The 14,942-nt window shown below is 43.0% G+C and overlaps 1 protein-coding gene across 2 annotated transcripts; it reads left to right on the forward strand.

Annotated features, from left to right (window-relative positions):
- Positions 1 to 1,599: 1,599 nt before the first annotated feature.
- LOC114598369 (BPI fold-containing family B member 4-like) lies at positions 1,600 to 14,554 on the forward strand. Of its 2 annotated transcripts, XM_028732042.2 has the most exons (11): positions 1,600 to 1,745; positions 2,398 to 2,458; positions 3,451 to 3,514; positions 3,989 to 5,212; positions 8,732 to 8,773; positions 9,368 to 9,523; positions 10,607 to 10,674; positions 10,843 to 10,885; positions 11,665 to 11,728; positions 11,859 to 11,935; positions 12,540 to 14,554. In XM_028732042.2, the coding sequence occupies exons 5-11, from the start codon at positions 8,741 to 8,743 to the stop codon at positions 12,561 to 12,563; spliced, it is 465 nt and encodes a 154-aa protein (XP_028587875.2). In that variant the 5' UTR covers positions 1,600 to 1,745; positions 2,398 to 2,458; positions 3,451 to 3,514; positions 3,989 to 5,212; positions 8,732 to 8,740; the 3' UTR covers positions 12,564 to 14,554. The 2 variants fall into 2 exon arrangements, with proteins under 2 accessions (XP_028587875.2, XP_077785335.1); XM_077929209.1 differs by lacking the exons at positions 1,600 to 1,745; positions 2,398 to 2,458; positions 3,451 to 3,514; positions 3,989 to 5,212 and having other exon boundaries at positions 8,634 to 8,773.
- Positions 14,555 to 14,942: the final 388 nt, after the last annotated feature.

The following is a 14,942-nucleotide window of genomic DNA, read 5'->3' on the forward strand; positions in this document are numbered from 1 at the left end:
CTTTCCCTTCCAGTTGAAATTTCCATTAAAGGTGAAAGGTAAGTGTCCAAAAAGATTGGGCTGACAGCCAGAAGAGCACCAAACACACGTTTCAATTTCTAACAGTTGGCTTGAGCTGCAAAACAGCACAGTCAGAAGTTGGATAAGACTTCCAATCTCCATAGAGACCCTTTCATGAAGTTACACTGTGGCTGATGTCAAGAGAAATCTTTCCTGAACCTTGGCAATAGGAAGTCAAAGAGCCCCAGTGTCACCTGTGCCCAGTAGCTCATTTTCAACCACCATGTGTACTATTGTGCCCTGATGTCCGTTGAAGTTTCTGAACAAATGTTCATCCCAAGATAAATGATCCAAAATGTTTAATAGAATTATGGAGTTGCAATTGGCCTTACTGGTCATCTACTCCAACCCTCCGCTTTATATGGGGTATGCAATGCATGACACAACTACTAGAGCATCCCTGACAGATGACCACCCAGCCTCTGATTTAAAAGCACCAGTGAAGATGAAGGGCCCACCACCTCCCAAGGAATTCAGTTTGACAGCTGAACAGGTCTTACAATTAGAAAGTTACATATGACGCTTAACCAAACTCTGCTCCCTTGCAATTTCCAGCCATTGGTTTTAGTCCTGCCTTTCAAGCATCAACCAAATAGTTTGTAAGTTGGCTCATTAGCCGCGCAAGACAAAGTACCTTTATTGAAAAGTAAATTGCACTTTGCTGAAGGGGACTTACTCTCTGGCAAATGTGCTTAGGGTTGCAGGGTATGATATAAAAATGGGCTACCCCTGTGAAATGGCTGGTTACCACTGTTTAATATATTTTAGAGGGCAAATGAATTGTCCATAGGGATGATTATTCTCTGTGAATTCCTATGCAGAATGTGATCAGTACTTCTTGAACGAACGTGTGCATTGGTTCTAAGTCTCAACAGACTTAGTTTTATGTTGCTGGGTTTTTTCAAATGAAGTTTGAGATGTTACGTTTGCTGGAAATTTTATGTTTAAATTCTGATTATGTGTTGGGATTAAATTTGTGGGTTGTTTTGGTTTTTATTGTTTTATTCCTGATTTGTTAGCTGCATTTGGAGAATTAGGTCTATTTTTGAAGACAATAAAATAGTTGTCCAGCACATTTTGCACTTCTCCAAATAATGTGACATAGTTTCTCATCAAAATACACATTTAAAGGCTAATCTTTTAGATAAAGTAAGTGTTTTGCATACATACTTTGAGAGAAAATGCACATTTAAATATATATTTTGAAATGATTTAAATTAATAATAATAATAAATTCATATAAGTGCAGAGATGGAACAGGACAGAATTATGGTTAAAACTTGATAAAATGACAGAGACCAGAACTATAATCTGTTAATCCTTAATGTCTATAGTCTTGGCTCTAACTCATATCTGATTACACTGGGAATTTCTTTGAAATAAAATTATAAAGAACAAGAATATTATTAACACAACTGAATGGTGAGGGCTTTCATAGGAATGCAGATGCAGTCATTAAGAATTGTTGTTCTGCCAACATCCTGAGCCCTTGTAAAAAAAAGAGAAAAATTGTTTATTTACTTTTCTTTGGAGTTTAGCACCAAAAGTGGTGTCTTCAGTTCTGAAGTGAAAGTCAAGATTGATGTTGTATCCAAACTACTCTGGGATTCTTCCAAGAATCAGATATTCATCATTGAAGCTTCAAGGATCTTTATCAACAATATTCAAGTCAAACAGCAAAAGAGGTGAGTGGGGAAGATAATTCATATCCTGGTAACTGAAGAAGGTCATGAGCAGAGAAGGATACATCTCAAATACAAATCTGAGATAAAACTAAAGAGTATAAATAAATAGCTGGCTCAGCTCTTGCTGTTAGTGCCATTTTTCTGGGTTAAACAGATAAGTTTCAGTCTAGATTTTAAATGCAACTGTCTCTGTTGAATTGTCCCATGAGTCTAACCCAAAGTGAAGAATAATTGCAAAAACTGCAGCAATTTTGATAATAATAAAATCTGATTGAACTTTTTGGCAACATTTTTGGCTGCAACCTAATTATATTCCGCAACCTTGCTAATTTGCCGTCAAACACGCATTTTGTGTTCAGTTGTGGGTTTCTGCATGTGTAACTTGAAGACCATCAGGCCTCTTCCAAAGACTGAAGTTAAAATTATTTTTCAGTGTTTGGACGTGTGGAACACACCCAACCATTTGCCAGCAGCATATATTCTCTAACTTTTTCATGTTCTTCCTTTATATCTGTATTCCTGTTTTGCAAGCAACCTACGTTTAAGCTTTAGAATGTGAGATAAGAATTGCAAAGCAATAGGAATGCTGAAATTTCTACATGCTTATAATTGATCCTTATAATCAGTGATGTCAATAATTCCTTTTGCTCAGTGCGGCTGGACCAGATGAGAACAACATGCAATCTGTGGTCTGGACAATTTTGATTGATGTGGTAAGCTGGGCAACTATGTACATTGTTTTCACGAATATATGTGTTTTTGTGCTCAGTTTCCCCTGAAATAATGCATCTTTGTACCCAATTTTTTGTTGGAGAACTGCATCATGAAATTTGGTGTAAATTTCAAAAGACAGCTGTCTTTATGTTTGCATATTGGTTTGAGAAATGTGAATTATGTAGGCTCACGTGAACCACAAGAGTTTCTTCCCTATCAAGAGCATGCAACTCACAGTGGAGTAAAGTTGACAAAGTTCTCCAGCACTACATTTTCACTGTTTGGGGACAAAAGTGTGTCTCCCTTGCTTTGGGTTTACTATTACAGGATACACACAGAAATTTCTGTGTCACAAACACATAGGACATTTGGATCCTGATTTGTCTGCAGGGAGATTAGATGACCTTGACTATTTAAGGAGCATTTGTTGCTATTTGTTTGTGGGGAGGCTAGACAATGCTGTGTCAAATCAAGTGTTATCTCACATTTTCCATTGCATTTCCCCATCACTTTCCTTCTTGCAAAAAGTCCAATGTTTGGGGGAAAGTGGGGTTGTTGTGCAAAACCTCCTGTTCAGCTATGATTGTGCAACCTGGATTTGCTAGTATGTGATTGAATCCCACCCCAAAATCGCTACGGCCTAGAAGTCTCTGCAGGTATTAAGCCCTGATCTGAATGAAATTCAGAAATTCCATAAGAAATTCCTAGGATAGCTAATTCATTGTGTAGTTCTATACCAAAATATGCATTTTACATCATTCTTAAAGAAGTCTCTCAGCACCTTGTTTCAGGAGGACTTGGTAACAGTCCTTTCCATTCCAAATTATTCTCTTCCTGACTTTGTGTGTTTGATTCTTTACTGTGTGCTCTGCTATCTGAAGAAGTGTGCATGCACATGAAAGCTCATACCAATAACAAACTTAGTTGGTCTCTAAGGTGCTACTGGAAGGAATTTTTTTATTATGTGCTCTGCATTCACTCTGTTTTACAGATCCGTCACTGCATCCGATTGGTGGCTGACATCCTTAATGTGTCACTTCTGAGTACATTGGCTTGTAAGTTGCTGATGACATCCTCTTTTTCCAACCTCCTTTGCTTCTGCTGGGGAGACTTTGTGGAACAGCCTAGCAGAGGCTAACAGATAACCTTGTTCGGAAACAGAAGATAAGAAATCAGCTGGTAACTCTCCAAGCGTTCTATGCCCTAAATTAGGTATGGTTTTCTCACAGTGATTCTCCATGGTTTTATTAAGTCAATCCATCAATGGAAGTGGTCTGTATTCAGGGCCACCTATCTGGTCCCAGGAATTACTGCCAATTAACTCATTGAGCATCATAAGCAACAATTGCCCTTGTCTGATATCCTGCCCTATTTCTAAGGCTTGAGGCAAATGGTTGAACTGGATGTACCGTACTTTTACAATTACAATTTAAAGGAGCAGCTTGAAAGAGGTGGCTCAGGTCCCAATAGCCATATGCTCTTTCATGGTTTTGCATGTGATTCAACAATCTCTTTGTATTTCTCTGCAGCTGCAGTTCCTGTTGGAACATTTGGGACCATCCATTATCATCTAATAGGTTCCCCTAAAGTAAACGATAGGTATTTCCTGATTCCTTATCAGGCAAGTATTATTTTTGGCTTTGGAGAACAGGTTGCGTTATGAAATTCTGACTAATCCCCATATCTATAACCTCTTTTCTTGCCTCGTGATTGTGGCAATGGAAGTCAGGCGTAGATGTAGTTGTGGTATGGCTTTCTGCTGCTGCTCCTGTTTTATTTCTCAAGACCTGCCTTTATAAGAAGAAGCACATGACACAGCTCTCTTGGGAAGGTACCATTTCAGGATATGTGGGGGGAGCGGAATTGCATGACCCAACACCAGAAATTCCTAACACAAAGAAAACTAGTAGGTTGAGGGGAAAGGTAAACAAGAGGGAGAGAATGTGTGTGTGTATTGGGTGAGAGGATAATCAGCCCAGCCTTAGGCAAAACTCCCCACCTGGGTCCATGGCCTTAAGTCTAATGACATCTGTAGGACTAAAGAGCGCAGAACTTGACTGAGGGTTAGAGTGTTGGTTTTATTTCTGTAGTTCTGTATTTTCCTTACCCATCCTTCTCCACAAGATCCCAGGGTGGGATAAAGCAAGAAAATATACAATCAAAACACAAATGAAACAGTTGTGATCTTAAAACATTTAAAGATAATTCCACGTGTAAAAATAGTTCCAATACAGATGGGGATTGGGACAAGATCTCCACTTAAAAGTCTTCCCAAAAGAGGAAGGTCTTCATTAGGTCCCCAAATGATAACAGATGGGGTCTGTCTAATATGTAACAGGAGGGGAAACCAGCATGCTGAAGTCCTGATTCCTGCAGAATCCTGAAGTTATCTGCAGGAGACCCTCTTCTGCAGAGTGCAGTGGTTGGTTGTGGATAAGAGGATAAACTGGGTTTTTGATATACAAGATTCTCAAACCAGCAAGCAGAGTTCCTGCAAACAATTGGGAAGGAACCTTAAGGTTGACTTACTCTCTTTAAAGGATTAACAAAGATGTCCTGCATTTCCCCCTTGGATCTCCCACCAGGCTACATTTCAGGTTTCTCTGCCGGGAAGCCCACCCAGCACCACACTTTTCCAAGCAACTCCACAGTCTGGCACCAACTTCCACTTGACTCTGAGCAAGGATTTCATCAGCATTGGGATTGCTGCCCTGACTGGAGGCTGCAGTGCCAACCTTACCAAAGGAGCAGGGGTAAAGTGACCATAACTTTTGGGTTTCCGTGCTTCTATATGACAGTGTTGGTCTATACCAGGGGTCTGCAACCTTTAAGACAAAAAGAGCCACTTGGACCCGTTTCCGAAGGGGAAAAAAACTGGGAGCCGCAAAACCATTGCGACATTTAAAGCATGTGCGCCGCTGCCCTCCGATCTGACAGCGGGCGGGAAGGTGACGTCGGGACGGTGCGTGACTAACGCACGCACCGCCCCCATGCGATGTCACAGCCAGTACAGCGCCCGCCACAGTGGGGAGTGTCGGGGCGCACAATGCGCCTCCTCCCCTCGCTAGTATCCGCCCCGGAGCCGCGGCAAAGGTGTAAAAGAGCCACATGCGGCTCCGGAGCCGCGGGTTGCAGACCCCTGGTCTATACATTTTGTGGCTGCAGACAAAAAGTTGCCAAAATGATCTACTCTTAGCCATACATGTGCACCTGTGAGCCCTTGCAACTCCACTCCCCACACCAGTGATTCCATATTTTAGGAGCAGTATGGGGAGTAACAACAGGAGATGGATTCATATCTTGCTCATGGGCATCTGTTTGGCTGCTGTAGAAAAGAGGATTTGCTCTGATCAGCCAGCAAGTCTATTATGTTCTTGTTCCCCTTTCTCCCTTTACCTCTCTTATGCCCCTCCCCCATCCTCTGATGGATCCATTGACTTTCTCATGAAAAGTGCCCCTTTTCATTCTAGAATCTGTTCTTTACCAAGGGTTGATAATTTTTTTCACTGGCCTCTGTGGCTGTGCTTTTAACAGTAGCTTAGTGTACAGAAACACTAGGCAAAGCTTTTATCAACCTAGAGATAACTATTTAACAGCTAATTTCTGTAGATTAAGCTGTTGCCCAAGAGAAAAATGGGCAACCCTATCTCCATTACTTGCGCTTGCTTAAAGCTAGGTAGGGATGGTTGATTCTGTCATTTTTGGCTTCTCTTGAGTTCTCATTTTTCCAGTCTTAAATTCAGTTTATGACATTTCTGCTGCTATTTGCAGCATATATATATATATACTTTCTGAAAATTCACCAGCATTTTACTGCTAATTTCTGCTAATGAACCCAGTTTGCACCAGAGAAATACTTTCATTACAAGCTTGTTTCCAGCAATTGCTTTGATTATGTTCTCCCTCCATCATTTAAAAGCCTCATGCAAAGCTTACAGCTAACACTAAGAAGAACACTTCAGGGAGATAGAAAACGGCAGCAAGCCCAAACAATGGAACAGTAGCTACAAAATCTATATTATAGTAGAGGTGGGGGACCTATGGTCCTCCAGATGTTGCTGGACTATATTGTCAGCTTCGCCTTTGAGCCAGTGCCACCGACTGGGCTCAACCATTTCAGCCCCCAGGCAAGCTGGGGTAGCACTTCCAGAGACCTTCTTCTGCAGGAACAGGTCTAAGTGCTGTGGACTCACAACTCAGAGCTGTGAGCACCGAACTCACTTCCAGAAGACAGTTGTGCACAGCAGAGTACAGCAGAGCATAAATCACTCGGACGACAGCGCTGAAGAATATCTTCTTTTCTTCACTACAGCTACTGTACTATGCAAACTATATACAAATGGAGACGCTGGACTGCACTGAGTGTTACAGCTGCTTTCTGCAGCAACCTTATCTACACAGAGATAACATTCAATCTCCCCCTTTGAAGTGAGGCTGGAGCGGAATAAGTAGCAAGCACAATCCCCCCCCTCCTCTCTGGAAAATCAGCAGATTCTTGCAATGGGAGGGGTGAAATCTCCTCATATATTGCCCATCAACCTTGACGGTTGGCCATGCTGGATGGGGCTGATAGGAGCTGGAGTGCAACAACAGCTGAAGGACCACCAGCTCCCCTGCTGTAGAGGACTGTTCCAAGGTTATCCTTGATAGATTTAGGGCAGGGTGACTGGACATTTCCTGGTTTTGAGGATTGCTTCTATTTCTAGAACAGCGTAGCCTCATCGAACCTAAAAGGTCATCCTCAATCCAGAGGATGCATAATTGGCTGTGCATCTCCTTCCTTCTATTGTAATTTCACCAGATCATTTTCAAGCACACTTTCTCTAAAAATAGCATGATGAATGGAAATGGTTTGCTCCTCATCCCCTGTCCTATCACTGATTGCCCCTAATTAGCTTTCTGCTTCCTGGCTTCTCCCTCTGAAACGGACTGTCTTGTTAAGGAAGTAATATTGTTTCTGTGGTCACTTTGAACATATGTCTTGCAATGTCCCTTATTCCTGCCCTCATCTTTCATAATCAGATGCTTCTCCTTCTCCTTGCCTTTGCACACACCTTTCATCTTGTTTGAGAGAGGGAGATTGCTTCTCCCTATGCTTTGTGGATGAAGTTTAGTGCCAGGCTTATCAAAAAATGTATGAAGTAGGAAAATCCTGATTGTTCCAGCAAGTCTCCTCGACAATGGACTCCTAGAACCCATGACAATCAGGCAAAACAAAACAAACCCCCAAAACAAATTGTGCTTGGACACAGACAGCAGCTGATGACCACTGAAGCCAGTGGGGCAAAGGACAGAGCAGAGGGCAAGGCAACTAACAGCAGGTAGAGCTAGTGGTAAGTGGAGCCAGAGGTCCCAGTAGGAAGAGCACGCTTGACACAGAGAGAAAACACTCAGAATTGAAGCAGTGGGACAGGGAAAGAAAAGATGAGGCTAGAGGTTAGGTGGGGGAGAAAGAGGTTAAGGGTTGGGTTCTCTTGGAGACAGGAGAAAGAGAGAGAGGGGTTAAGTGGCAGGAGAGGGCAGAAAGAGCAAGGCCCAAGAGGCGGAAGACAGACCAATGCAAGGGGCTGGGAGAGAGGAGAAACAGAGAGTAAGGGGAGGTGGGAGCTTTTCTGTGCTGCCCTGCAAGAAATGAAGTCCTTTTCACACAACACAACACAAAAGCCAAACTCTCTTGTCAGGGTTCCTTGTCCCTGCTTTAAAGCAAAGAAACACAGTGTCCCTTCTGCTGTTTCCCATCCCACCTCCAAAGTGGTGTGTTAGCTCATATTGGAGTTACCGTATTTTTTGCTCTATAAGACTCACTTTTTCCCTCCTAAAATGTAAGGGGAAATGTGTGTACGTCTTATGGAGCGAATGCAGGCTGCATAGCTATCCCAGAAGCCAGAACAGGAAGAGGGATCGCTGCTTTCACTGCGCAGCGATCCCTCTTGCTGTTCTGGCTTCTGAGATTCAGTATATATTTTTTCTTGTTTTCCTCCTCCAAAAACTAGGTGCGTCTTGTGGTCTGGTGAGTCTTATAGAGTGAAAAATACGGTATTTGGTTCCAACTACCTATGTAAGCCCTTTCTGTATGCAGAGTGAAAGGAGAGAGGAAGAGAGACAGAGTGAATGGTTCTAACATGGGAGAAGGGAAGAGTGGGCTCAAGCTGCTGTTGGCGGGTGGCCTTTTTGATTTCCCCTATTGGCCTGCTAGCCCTGAATGAGAGTGTTTCAGAAATTAATTAGAGATATCCAAAGCTGATTCACTTTACTATTCCCTTTATCAACAGAAACAACTCATGACAACTGACTTGGCAAGTGCAATTACAAAGGTTAGTGTGTTTTCTTTTTATGCTCCTCTGGCAACAGGCCATTCAAATCAAGCACTTGATCTTCTCCTTATATGTGTGCATCTTTTAAAGATATACTGTGAGTTATTAAGGCTGCAGTCCCATGACAGAAAGCTCCAATGAACTCAGTGAGGCTTTCTTCTGAGAAGACATGCATAGGATTGCCCGCTTACGCAGCACAGGACATAACTAAGCCATTCAACCCAAAGTTTGCTTGCTTAAAAAAAGAAGTGCTTTATTCAAATTTGCATGAATAGAGTCAGCAGGCAATCACTGTTGTTGCATACAAAGTCCAACTAATTAGCTGCCGAGATGCACTGATATGCTTGCCTGAGTATTAGAATATTATATGCTTATTAAGCTTGGAATCTGCTGAATATATATTTGCATTAAAAGCTCTTTTGGTAGCAGAACCTGAACACAGTGTCTGCATTCTAAATCTCATTGTCTCATGAGACCATCCTTTAGGATAATAGCCCTGGAAATTGTGTCTTGTCCTAATGGGAACGAAGGTCTGTAGAAGTGGCAGCCACACACAGATACCAGAAGCTCATGACACCTTGCCTTCTCTTGCAGATTTCTGAGCGCTTCCCTGCTCCTCAACCTTTGGTGGTAAAGATAAGAGGCTCAAATTTTCCACTCATTTCCATAGACAGCCAGAGTGTTGTGGTGAAACAGCCTCTTTTCTCTGATGTGTTTGTACGTGGTCAGTCTGTCCTGCAGTGGGAAGTTGTGAGTATTGAAGCAAAACACCTGCATGACCTCCATTTTATTTATTTATCTAAAAAAGTTCTCCCCCAAAAGCAGAGAACCTGGGCCTTTCAGATGTTGACTGGCCACAACTCCAACAACCTCTGTCTATTGGCCATGCTGATGAGAGAGAGGTGGGAGTCAAACAGCAATTGGAGAGCCACAGGTTCCCAATCTCTGATCAAAATATTCCAGGAGCAGTGTAAACCAATAAATACCGCATGGTATCTGATTGGCCACTGTGAGAACAGGATGCTGGACTTGATGAGCCATTGATCCGATCCATCAGGCTCTTCTTATGTTCTTAAATAAACTTTACAAAATGCAGAAAAAAACCAAGAATTGCACAGCACATTGGCCACGGTACACTAATTATATTAGAATAGAAAATAATAATAATAATAATAATAATAATAATAATAATAATAATAATAATAAATTACTTATACCCCACCCAATCTGGGTGGCTTCCAACAGAATATAAAAAACATAATGAAATATCAGACATTAAAAACTTCATGATACAGGGCTGCCTTCAGATATCTTCGGAAAGTCATATATGTTTATTTCTTTGAAACAGTTCACTCGTAACAGGATGGTCTTGTGTTGTATGTCACTTGATGTATGTAGAAATGAATGATGTTCCCTATGCAGCCAGAGTAAATTAACAGTGTCTTTTACAAATAATAAGAAGAAAGAAATAGAAAAGGGTTGTGGGGTGCGCTATAATCCATGCATGTATACATGCAACTCCCAGCAGTTTCTTGGTCTCCTCCCCCATATGGCACAAACTTGTTATGTGATCTACAACAAACAGAACAGCAATAACAACAAAGCTAAGACTTTCTAGAGAGGTAGCATTTGCTGTGCTGGTCTAGGTTCCACAATTTAATACATATATTATGGCATTAGGTTTACATCTGATGAAGTAGACGCTAGTCTGTGGTGCCATAATAAATGTTAGCCCTTAAGATGCCACAACACCTTTTTTAAAAACAGTTACGACTGTAATTGAGGCTGTGCCAGTCCAGCCATTTGCAATGATACATATTTTTGTTGTTGCAGGTCATCATCTTCAATGCAAAGCTCTCAGCTTCGAATGGCAAACTGTTGATCTCTTTGTCACAAAAGAGGTATGGGTATTTTTCTTACTGGGTTTGTTTTCAGGTAGTAGTGAGAGATTGTGAGCAGCTAGTAGAAATATGGAATACAACCATGGCACACTGGTTGAAAACCACTGCTGTAGAGAGTCATGGCTTGCATTTCCACCCTCCTAATCTGATTGCTTTCTTTCCCTGTAGCTTTGATGGTGTTCAGGCATCCTCATCTGTTGGTTCTACCAATGTAAGTCTTCTCTTCAAGGCCTGAAATATGCCACAGGCAAATCAATCTATTTTGCATGAAACAATAGGGTGTGCTGTATAGCATGAGCCTTCAATCCACAACCTGATCCAAGAGGGTTGAGGATATTGACTGCATGTTTTATAGCCAGATACAGTGGTACCTTGGGTTACATATGCTTCAGGTTACAAATGCTTCAGGTTACAGACTCCGCTAACCCAGAAATATTACCTCGGGTTAAGAACTTTGCTTCAGGATGAGAACAGAAATCATGCTCCGGCGGTGCGGTGGCAGCAGGAGCCCCCATTAGCTAAAGTGGTGCTTCAGGTTAAGAACAGTTTCAGGTTAAGAATGGACCTCCGGAACGAATTAAGTACTTAACCCGAGGTACCACTGTACTCTAGGAGGAGGTAAAGCTCTCTCTACTCCAAGTGTATCTTTGCTTTCATGTGTTCTTGTTCCGCGCATTCTGCACAAACTTATCTACCTGGCTTAGGTACAGCTTTGTGGTTTGACATCTGAGAATGAAAGCTGAATACACCCTAGCCACCAGGCAAATGAGTTATTAATGGATTATGTGAAAAGCTTCCTGATGAAGCTGTCTGTGCATGGATTTCAGTAGATCACTTGAATCCACTTTTATTATAGTCCTTAAAAGACATCCCAATACTTTAAAAAAGTCTTATAGTACATGTGGTGGATATATATGGATTTAAAATGTGCACTAAATGTGGGACTCAGGCCTGCCTATGATTCTACTGAAAGAATGTCCTATATTCCAGGCCCAGAAGCTCCATGAGTACATCAACAACCTTCATACAAACAGCTTCCTACCAGCCATGAATGGTAAGCCAGGCAGCTGTTTCACAGAAAACGGAGGGCTTCAGCTGAGGGAACGGGAGCTAACATTTCATGAGGGGCTACTCAGCTAAGTAATGACTATGAAGGCAGGTCCATTGGCTGTTCTCTGTTCTAGGCATGCTCAGGAGAGGAATTACCTTGCCTTCCATGCTAAATGTCAAGTGGACCAAAGTCAACACTGTCCTTTTCCAGGTACAGTAAAGACACAGAACCTTATAGCAAATGCCCATCAGTGGAAGGCTGTCATCCTTCTAGCACCACCTTGGCATTGCAATATGGACACTGTGGAGGAAGGGGACCTATTTTCTTGTTTAGATCCAATTACTTGGTTCCCTGTGTATATTGTATTTGGATTTCCAAGAGAAGTGGGAGCACGAAAACAAGGTCAGGCAAAGAGCAGCATCCACTAATCCTGCTGGCTAAGCCCCGAAAGGTGCTGGCTTAGGAAAGTGCTAGGCCAAGGCAGGCTGGCAAGGTCTGCATTGAGGAGCTAGCTGTTCTGACTCAAAGGGTCCTCAACCAATTCTGCACTTCTACAATGTGGAAGGGATGGGATGGGATGTTATTGGGGGTTCAACCTGTGAGTTGGAGGGAGGCAAAAGAGCTATGTCCTTAGGTTGGGAAGGCCCATGGGAACATACCATTGAGGGGCTCCCACTGAGTGGAGTTGCCTGTGTTTCCTCATCTGTTTCCTCCTCAAGGTAGTGCGCTGGGCTGGGTACTTCCATCTGTTATTGGAATAAAGACTGGTATCTCAAAGGAATAATTTAAACACCTATAACTTCTCTCTTCTTAGGATGGTCTAGTGATTTCAATGTGACCAATCAAATCAGCAGCACCTTGAAGAGGCAGAATGTTAAAAGAGTTCATCAAATGTTCACTTCAAACTGATTGGATTATACGTTCTAATGCTCTGGGATTTATCATATTTCAGCTGCCAAACTTCCGGGTGATGGCTGTTAATTCAGTTTGTTGTAGGTACTGCATTTCTTGTATATCCTGTAATAAAGGGCCCACATGACCCTCTAAGTGTGTAAAGGCTGAGAGCATCACCTCTTGGTAGGAGGGACACCAATATGCAAGAATTATAGAATTGTAGAATTGGGAGGAATCCAATGGGTTCAATCCAATCCAACCCCCTGCAGTGCAGAAGTCATACCCTGACAAATGATATGGTTAGTTCCTTGTCTCATCTTCAACCAGAGGCTTTTTATGGTACCTTTTAAAAAAGCCAGGTGGACAGTGTACTAAAAAGGTCATTAACCCAAAATGATGCAATAGGGATTGGTAGTACTCAGAAATACACTTTGGGCTCTGCTCATTAAAGCAACAACTTCCCAGTAGCCAGGAAAGCTGCATAATATTTTCAGGTTGTGTTTATTTGTATTGTTCACTGTGATTGGAAGCTTAAATTTGGAAATAAGTTCTGTCCACAGTCCTCCTTTCCATCTATACAAGGGGTTGTCAACCTGGTCCCTACCACCTACTAGTGGATTCTAGGTGGGCGGTAAGGGGTTCCACAGCGCAAGCTGAATCCTCCTTCCATCGAGCACTGGTGGGCGGTAAGGAAATTTTACCACCAAGAAAGATGCATTAGTGGGCGGTAGGTATAAAAAGGTTGACTACCCCTGATCTATACAGATTGTGGTAGGACCAAGGCTCCTCCAGCCTCTTCCTGCAAGTTTTGTTGCCACAACCACCACATCACTCATGCCTCTCCCTTCACTTCTGTGATTGCACCCAACCAAATGCAGGTTTTCTCCTGTGGTCAACAGCTCTTAACCCAGTGCTGTTATACCTGACCCTGACCATTGTGCTCCTGAAAGGTCCTGCTAATCTCCCTCTGGCAAGTCATGCTGAGCTGCCCAGAGCACAGTCGCTTTCTTCCCTTATTAAGCATGCCAGGCACCTTTCCGCACAGTTCCTGTGTTGACATGGTGCCCTTCTGCTACACAGATGGGGGAGATGGTGGCTGCTCGCTGCCACTCCCAGATAGAAAATCTGGCTCATCTATTATGCAGCAAACATAACAGGGCAGGTCTGCTGGAGAGATGAGGAGCGTCAGGCACACAGCAGGAAGGAACCCCATGGCCTTTTCCCAGCTATTGTGTCTTCCTTGACTCTGACTCAATTTCTCACTCTCCCAGCTGTGATGACCACCTGGGCAGGACCTGGCTTTGGCCCTCCTGCTCTGTGGTAGGGAAAACTGGGCTTCAAAGACACCAGGAGAATGTGTAGATTTATGCAAGTGTGGTGCCAGAAGAGTCACAAGGCAAGAGCCTTCTCAGGGATGGAAACAGAAATGCTAAAGCTGTAGGGTGTCCATGTGTCTGACTTTACAGAGGACAGCCCTCTAAACTGAAGTGCTGTCTGTCTGGAGGTAGCCTCACTTTGAAGGGTTGTCCCGTCTAACTCCATTTTAAAGATAAAGAATGATGAAAAGGAAGGACAGCAGCTTTGAAGCTTATAAACAACACAGAAGAGCAAACTGAGCTGGCACATGTTACCGGGTCATAGTCTTTTCCACTTTGGTGTGTTGTACTTCTATTTAACTCAGAGGAGCTGTTTCCCAATTTGCATCTGTGCATATAAATCACCCTATGCAATTTTTATGCAGATAAATGCCCTCTTCTGCTGAATCCTTGGTGAATTCCTCTCTTTTTGGCAGTGCATCAGTCTGGGATATAAAACCCACAAATAGCAAATAATACAGATGCCAGATGTAGTGGACGGTCACATTGTTCAATATGGAAGGTTCTAGAAGACTGGATTTCAAACTGTGTCCCGAGCACTGGTGGAGGAAGAGGAGTGGGGGGGGGGAGTGCACTGGCCCCGGTAGTGCGACCCCAGCAGGGTGCCATCGTGGCTGCCCCCCCCCCCCGCACTGGGCGCCCCGCCCCCGCCTGCTCTCCGTCCCTCGGTGCCGGAGCATGAAGCTCCACCACTGGTCCCGGGGAACCTTGTTAAGAGAATCTTTGGTTTTGAGGAAATGTATCAGAAATAGTTCAGTGGTGGGAAAGCACAAATTTTGGACACACTTAATTAAAAATCAGTTTGGACACCATCTCCCATTTTCTCCCATGATGTGTCAGATGGAGCAACAGTGGCCCTTTTCAGGAGTTACTTTCAATTGCTTTTTAACACATAGTATGGAGAGTGGGTTAGTGGGAATGAGCAGCCCCCTCCACTCTTATTTCAG

The sequence above is a fragment of the Podarcis muralis genome, chromosome 5, assembly GCF_964188315.1.
Source record: "Podarcis muralis chromosome 5, rPodMur119.hap1.1, whole genome shotgun sequence".
NCBI classification, from domain to species: Eukaryota; Metazoa; Chordata; class Lepidosauria; order Squamata; family Lacertidae; genus Podarcis; species Podarcis muralis.

Excerpts from the sequence above, each read along its gene's own strand:
- LOC114598369 (XM_028732042.2), top strand. The coding sequence starts at position 8,741 with ATGACAACTGACTTGGCAAGTGCAATTACAAAG. Across the intron at positions 8,774-9,367 it reads TGGCAAGTGCAATTACAAAG|ATTTCTGAGCGCTTCCCTGC; the intron begins GTTAGTGTGTTT and ends CTTCTCTTGCAG. Across the intron at positions 10,886-11,664 it reads CATCTGTTGGTTCTACCAAT|GCCCAGAAGCTCCATGAGTA; the intron begins GTAAGTCTTCTC and ends CCTATATTCCAG.